Source organism: Lupinus angustifolius, chromosome LG09, assembly GCF_001865875.1.
Source record: "Lupinus angustifolius cultivar Tanjil chromosome LG09, LupAngTanjil_v1.0, whole genome shotgun sequence".
In the NCBI taxonomy this organism is placed as follows: Eukaryota; Viridiplantae; Streptophyta; class Magnoliopsida; order Fabales; family Fabaceae; genus Lupinus; species Lupinus angustifolius.
The window spans coordinates 12,960,690-12,968,442 of record NC_032017.1 but is presented as its reverse complement, the minus strand read 5'-3'; the positions used below and the strand labels follow the sequence as shown (position 1 = coordinate 12,968,442).

The window sequence follows — 7,753 nt, the reverse complement described above, 5'->3', positions numbered from 1 at the left end:
GCATTGACATATTTATATGATTCATTTTATTAGGCAATTCCTTGTGGTTCGACATAACCCTATACTATACTACAATTGAATCTTGAAAGAGGTGTAAATTGTAAAATAGTAAAGTGTTATCAATAAATTTATTTGTTGAAAACACATTTTAATATACAAAAGTGATGAACTAACATACTAACTTTTATTTATTGTTAATTACTTTCCACGTTTTATTCTTTAATACCAACCTTCCTTAAGGAAGCAGTTTGGTTTGTTAATAAAATGAACCCGAAAGGGAGTAAATAAATAAAAGGTCACTAAATTTATTATTCTTTTGTTCTTTATTTATTTATTTGTATCTAACAACTAACTATTCATCACTGTATGTATGAATGAATTGTAGGTGGAGCAGCTGAGTAGCTTATTGAAGATTTAAAGTAGTGTAGTTTGCCCATGACTCTTGAAGGCCTTTAGTTTTATTTTGTTTAATTGTATTAGTACTCTTATACTCTGGCAGGATTACTTGGTGATACATCCACACTTTCTTGGTATTTTAACATGATGTTGATTTTATTGGAAAAGACAATATCTAATATTATCTTTGAGAGACAATGGTTTAATATACTTAGGGAATTTACTTACTATACTTTTTATGAGGATTAAGACTAATCATAAAACCTTTTTGACAAATCTCTTTTACCTTGAATATTATCTAGTAAATTATACCTTGGAATTATATATCTTACTATTTGCAAATTGGGGTGTTAGAGAAGAAAACTCTCAACTAAAATAAACACCGAATAACGCTTTCATCAAAGTGCTACTTTAGTTTATCTTTACTCTCAAAATGTTTCAGAAGGTCTTTCATCATAGTAGAAGTGAAATACTCAAATTTTTTGTTCAATGACTAACATTCTCCCTTCAGAAAGACAAAGTAAACAAGTAAAAATTTTCAAGGTGAATAATAATATGCTGAAAATATTTTGTTTCTCCTCTTACAGATTTGGTGTCATTCAAGATTCCACATGCACTAGATGCATAATTGACTGACGTGGTTACTAGATATATTCTAGATTCAAGTGCACCAGATGCATAATTGACTGATGTAGTTACTAGATATATTCTAGATTCAGAGACATCCGAGTATGGAGATGAAAATGGTAAACCCAACTTAATAGCTACATAATCTAAATAGAAAAATAGTTATCATAATTCTAGAAACCATAATGTTGCTTTGAAAGTGCAATAGATGTGATTGTGACAATTATAGTTTTTATAAGTTATAATCAACCATAATTGTATGAAAGAGTACCTTCGAGTAGATAATAATATCAAACTTACCAACAAGTGCCAGTAGATTATAATAGTTATTTTTATGATTGATGTAATGATTATTTTGCTAACTTTATGAATATGTTCCTCAAATTATGATCAATGCACATGTGATTTTATTGGAGACTAAAATCTTAATTAACATGAAGATTTTATTTTTTATATTATAATCAATGAATATGTGATTTTAAGAAAGATTAAAGTCTTAATTGATATAAAGATTTTGTTCTTCATATTATAATCAATACCAATTTGATTTTAAGGAAAATTAAAAATCTTAATTATCAATTGTGTTCCTTATATTATATTCAATCTATGTGTGATTTTAATAAATGTGTGTGTGATTTTATGAAATAGTAAGCTCTTAATTAACTTGATTATTTCGGTTATTATTATTATAAACAATGTATGTAAACTTTTTTCTACTTCTTTGTCAAAACAATTGTTGTTAATGTGGTAAATGTTTCAAGTTTATATTTTTACATTTGCATTCAATTTCAAATATTTTTTTATTACCTCAACATATTTAACTATTGTTATTACTTTTTAAAACATTTAGTTTTTACAGGTGGGATATAATTACCCTTGCACTTTTAAATATAACTTCTTTAATTGCTATTATTATTTTAAAAAGTATTTGTCTATCTTTAATGTTAGTTTAATAATCTTTTCATGATTAAAAGATTTGCATGTTAATAAATTATTCATTATTTTATAATGGTATAAAAAAATATATGATATTTCTAGATTTTATTGTTGCTAGAAAATAAATTACTTTTAATCTGAGTAGTCTAAGAAATTTAAATTATTTTTATGTTTGATTGTTGCTATATTTTTATAATGTTGGATTTAAGAAAATCAATGGATGAGATTGAGTGTAACAACTTAACTTTAGCGTAAACGAATCAATCTTCTATATATATGTACATATTTTTACCAAAAAAAACTTTGAGAGAGATCAATTTCTTTGCAAAGTCAATAAAACAATAATAATTCTAACTCATAACAATTTCTGAAAACTTTATAAGAATCTAATAAATGAGAATCAATTTTTTATAACTCTAATTTTCTTGCGAAATTCCTTATCATGACATCATGTGTTTTTGCTTCTCATTTATTCTTGAAAACTTCAAAATTGATTTGTAGTTATCTCCCAAAAATTTTGGCTATGAAATAATATTTTATGTCTCTTTATAGCACATTGTATATACTAGTGGCAAAGATAACATAAATAAATATATGAAATCACTAATAGAAAATTAAATTTAATATAATAGTATAAACTTTACACCACTTGAAAATAATTATGAAAATCATGTGTGACTAATTTATACATTTGATTACTATTGTTACATGAGAAACTTCATTATTATATCAATTATTTGAAATTTTATTATTTGACACTAAAATCTAGGTTAATAAGTATTATGAGTATTTTAAGCATTAAATATCTTAAAGGTTATCTATTTTCATTTTGTACATTATGGTAGTATCATTCGATCATCAATTTTATTTATGCTTAATATGAGTGTAAAATCTATGCACTGATAGTGTAAAAAATAATTATACTGTCAGCATATCATCTATCATTGATTTGTAATACTTTTATTTGAAAGTCAATGATAGCTAACATATGAATGATGGAGATTTGCTGACAGTGTAAAAAACACTTACATGTTAGTGTATACATATTAAATCCATTTTATAAAGGTATATATTATTAAAAAATATGATATGCTCTATTTGTTGATATATTATCCCTTTATTATATGTAACAAATTATTATATATATAATGCACAACTTTTATATGTTTATATAGATATGAGTAATTGTTATCATTTAATGGCATTTTTGTCTTTATTATTTGGAATGGTATAGAATTATTAAAGCATATTAGATTTATAAACAATGCATGATTTCAAATAATTATGGGCAAATTATTACCTTACCATCATCTATGACAATAGAGATCTTTATATGATGTTTAGATATATTTCAGGATCCCATAGAAGCATAAGAAACACGAGAGATTAGTTTTGCATATATGAAAGGTAAATTCATATGTGGTACCAAAACATGTGAAATTAATTAGGAGTAATATATTGTCTTTTTGGACATATGATTGATTATGAAGTATGTATAGGCCCAAGTAATATTAATATGGTGATGTAGTGAAAACAACCTAAGATGATGAGGTTTATTCTTGATTCCTACCTTTTCACGTTACCTTTGGTTGGGTGAAAAAAAGGGTTCCTTATGTTGGATCTAAAGTGAGAAGAAAAATCTCTTTAGTGTAAAAAATAATATTATTTATCACTCGTTTATTAGAGACCTAACTCATTATATGACTCAGATTTATGGTGATGAAGACTTGCTTATTATGTATGATTAAGAAAATAGAGATAACGCATAGCTTTGAGAAGCTTAGGCTTCATGAAGGAATAACTATATTAATCATTATTTGAAATTTGCAACTATATTTTTTTCCCTTAAGAATATGGTTAAGAATATGAATTTTAAAATTATTTTTGCATATGGTGAAATTTGAGGTTTTTAGTTATCATAAGAGTCTTACGTATATGTTTGATAGAAGAGAATTGAACATGAAAAAAGTAACATGGATGAAGTTTCTTATGAATTTTACGTGACTTAAAGTACCACCAATGAAAGATGAATGTGGAGTTGATGGTTTGAATAAGGGAATCACTTTCGTAATACTTGTTTGGGAAGATATCCATAAAGGAGACTACTTGGTAGAAAAAGTATGAGTTGAGACTATTATATGTAGAGTTATTTTAAATAAATAGTAACATCAAATTTTGAAGACAAAATTTTGTTTATAGATGGGGGAAATGTAACATGGCAAAAATTACGTTATTATAATTATTCCATTATATATATCAATATATTATTTTACTTTGAATGATATTATTATATATAATTTATCATGTTCTATCCTTATCATTATATATGCTTGTTTCCTTATATATATAATCAATATTATTCTCTCAACTTTATAAGATTGCATAGATTGATATTTTTATCATTACCATTATTATTGAAATATTTCATTTGTGAAACGATTTAGAAATTTATAATTGTTATTAAAAATTAATAAATCATTTAGAGTAAAAAAATCTTATTTTTGATAAGAATAGGATTAATGAAGATTTGACTTAATATAAGAGGAAAAGAGATAAAAGTCTTTTAGCTTTAGATTTTAGTCATCAAACTACAAAGGCTAGCACATAGAATAGATGGAAGAAAAGAAAGGGAGTAAAAGATAGGACATGAAAGTTAGGAAAGGAAAAATATTTCTCCATTAATTATACATAATACTATGACATTAAAACTCCATAAACTTGTAATTGGAATTAATGTCTTGAGAAACTACTTTAATATGTGCATTTATGTTTCTTCTAACACATTGAACTGAGAAAATTTTATTGGTTCAATTATATTTGAATTATAAAGAGAAAGTGAAGAATATCATGCATAACTATAATACTTGATAATAATTACTTTTGGCTATTTTTAAGTTAATAAAATAATATCGGATAATAGTTTCTTTTGGCCTATATTTTAAACTGCAAAAATCCCAATTACAACCATATTGTGATGCATGGAACTAGAATTAAATGGGAACTTCTCTATTGACTGTTTCTGAGGTATGAAACAAAATGGCACCATGCAACATACATACTTTAAAATTACGGCCATATGAATAAACTAAGAATTCCATCATGTCAATGCTGGAAATTGCCCTACAGTATATGCACCACAACATTGTGTCATCAAGGCAATGAGTCCATATTTGTTGTCTCACTCCTTTGTGCTACTTCATATGTCAGAAGATATGATTAATCAGAAAAGTATTAAATAATTATAATTTTAACTTAAATAATCTTTTTTAACCAATCAGAAGTGGTCGCATGACAATTACTTTACGTTTGAAGGTCCCTTAGATGACCATAGATTTCATTCATGCACCAGCCGGGAATCGAACCCAGGTCTGTACCGTGGTAGGGTACTATTCTACCACTAGACCACTGGTGCATGTTTTCTATTTAGGAATTAATAGTTGGTCTAGGTACCCGTGGGTCTGGGTACCTCATTGCCCAGACCCCGACCCCACCATCAACAGGTCCTACAATTTCGGGTCCATACCCGACTTGTGGCGAATATTTTTTGCATGCACCCATTGGCATCCCTAATCTAGTGTCAATTATTTTGATATAAATACTTATATAAAAGTTAATAATGAAATTAATACTAAATATTGATATAAATAAGGTAAACTTTTTTTATATAAATATTTTGATATAAAATTAAATATTGACATAAATAAAGTCAATTACTTTGATATAAATATATACATAAATACTAAGATTCAAAAATATTTAAAGAGGAGGTTTTCATAAGAACAAATATATCGATTAAAAAATTTGATATAAATACTGATATAAATATGTATAAATGAGTTGCTTGTAAGAATAAAAAATACAAACAATATATTTGTGATTAACAAAAACATTCAACATTGCTTAATATACTAAGTGTTGTTGAAAATAAACATTCAAAAATGCTAATTATACTGAGCGTTATTGAAAGTCTACTTTCAACAATACTTTTTATAGTGAATGTTATTGAATGTATACATATTTAAATTGAAAACCTCAAACATGTTTCTAAACTTTAGCTCATTTATTCTCTTTCAGCTAAACAAAACCGTTTGCGTACTAATCTTCAACAACATAACCGAGCATCAACAACTCATTTCCAACAACATTCTACAACTAAACTCCTTTCCACGAAATTCAACAAAATTGTGAGTTTTCATTTTATTAGTTTTTTCCTTTGCATGAATGTCCATACTTAAACATCTACTCTATGATTGTTAATGTCATCTATGTGATTTGAGAAATGATTTTTCCTCTAACTTAATATTTAGCTTAAATGTCTACTAAGTGTGTTACTTTAATATCTGAGTTTAGAAATGATTTTTGTGTTTGCATGAACATTTAGCTCAAGTTTTTTTGTTGCAGAAAAATAATGGATTCTAAAAAAAGTGCACATTGGATGATCCCAATGAAGCAGGTAATTAATGTAAGAAGTAAATATCATAAGTTAACAATAAAATGAAACATGAAAGGCCAAAAATTTAACATGAAGGGAGGCAATACATTAGAGATCTATAATGGGGTTGTTGATTGACAACTTGTGCCAATATCATCCAACAACTTGAATGATAAAATGTTGAAGATTTTCAAGGCTACCAGTTAGACAAATTGTATGAAAGTTCCACATAATTTAATGATTTTTTAAACAATAAGAGACAAGTAAGATGTAAGTATTAAAAAAAATTAAAAATATGAGTTGTGTTTATACCTATTCTAGAAGAGTATCCACAACAATACAACAACAATCAAAATGGACTCCCCATTAATAGGTTCAATATTTGTTTTCTTCCAAACATGAATATTACATTACATCGAGTAAAGATATCACGTGTCATTTTCAGTATGATGCGTATCAAAGAATATGGTATATCTTGATAAAATAATTGAATCAATTGCAATCTTGAAAAAGATACCAATAAAGTGTCCTATTCTATTCTTTACGAGAATCTCTCAACAATAAGCTAATTTCTCAATATTAATAGGAAAGCATAATTTGGACCCACTAAAACACTCATTTGCATATATTTCACTCATTTGCATATATATTTATAGCAGCTTCAGTGGTGTGCCCATGTCTATCCCAAAAGTAATATTCCGTCCGGTTGGCACATAATGATACTCCTTCTTGATAACAAGGCTTAGTTATAATTGTGAAACCTATACATCAATAAATATTATCAGCAACATTAAAGATATGTAGGTGTGGTTGAAATTCAAGAGATGAATCCCATATGAAATTTAAATTTTAACAATTTAATTACTACATACCATATTCCTTTGGGGCATTTCTTATTCTATTGAAGAAGTTGAAACTGTCCACATAAACAAACGATGAACCGGAGAGTTGATTTTGCAACTTTCGAATCACAATTGGGAGTTTGTCTGAAGAAGGCTTGACCTTTCGATTTATACTTTCATTGCAAAATTGAGAAGGGGAACAACCAAGTTGATTAGCAGTACCAACCACAAATTTTCGTGCTCCTAGATCATATATTGTCTGCAAATTAAAAATTAAATAAAATATCCAGTAAGAAATATTAGATGATCAAGTTTAGTCCATGAGTATTTAATTTAAAATCACCTTTATTTTATAAGCTAGTTGCCCGAGAAGGTAATCTGCAAATTCTTTTGGTTCCATGTTTTCATGTTTGAAATAATTGAGAGAATAATCATTGGAACAAATAACAATTAGAAATATGGATTTGGATAAGTGGTCCTTTAGTTTATCGTTACTCTCAAAATGTTTCGGAAGGTCTTT

General features: G+C 26.8%; 1 protein-coding gene and 1 non-coding gene across 2 annotated transcripts; both read right to left on the bottom strand.

Annotated features, from left to right (window-relative positions):
• On the bottom strand, positions 5,301–5,371 carry TRNAG-ACC. The gene has a single exon. It is a non-coding gene; the product is annotated as a tRNA-Gly (tRNA).
• On the bottom strand, positions 7,022–7,633 carry LOC109356274 (GDSL esterase/lipase At5g55050-like). Its single transcript, XM_019599598.1, has 3 exons — positions 7,577–7,633; positions 7,264–7,492; positions 7,022–7,152 (listed from the first exon to the last, which is right to left on the bottom strand). Exons 1-3 carry the CDS (start codon positions 7,631–7,633, stop codon positions 7,022–7,024), a joined length of 417 nt encoding a protein of 138 aa, XP_019455143.1.

Coding starts and splice junctions, on each gene's coding strand:
- LOC109356274 (XM_019599598.1), bottom strand. CDS start 7,633: ATGGAACCAAAAGAATTTGCAGATTACCTTCTCGGGCAACTAGCTTAT. Junction 7,493..7,576: donor AACTAGCTTATAAAATAAAG/GTGATTTTAAAT, acceptor TTTAATTTGCAG/ACAATATATGATCTAGGAGC. Junction 7,153..7,263: donor AAATGCCCCAAAGGAATATG/GTATGTAGTAAT, acceptor ATTGATGTATAG/GTTTCACAATTATAACTAAG.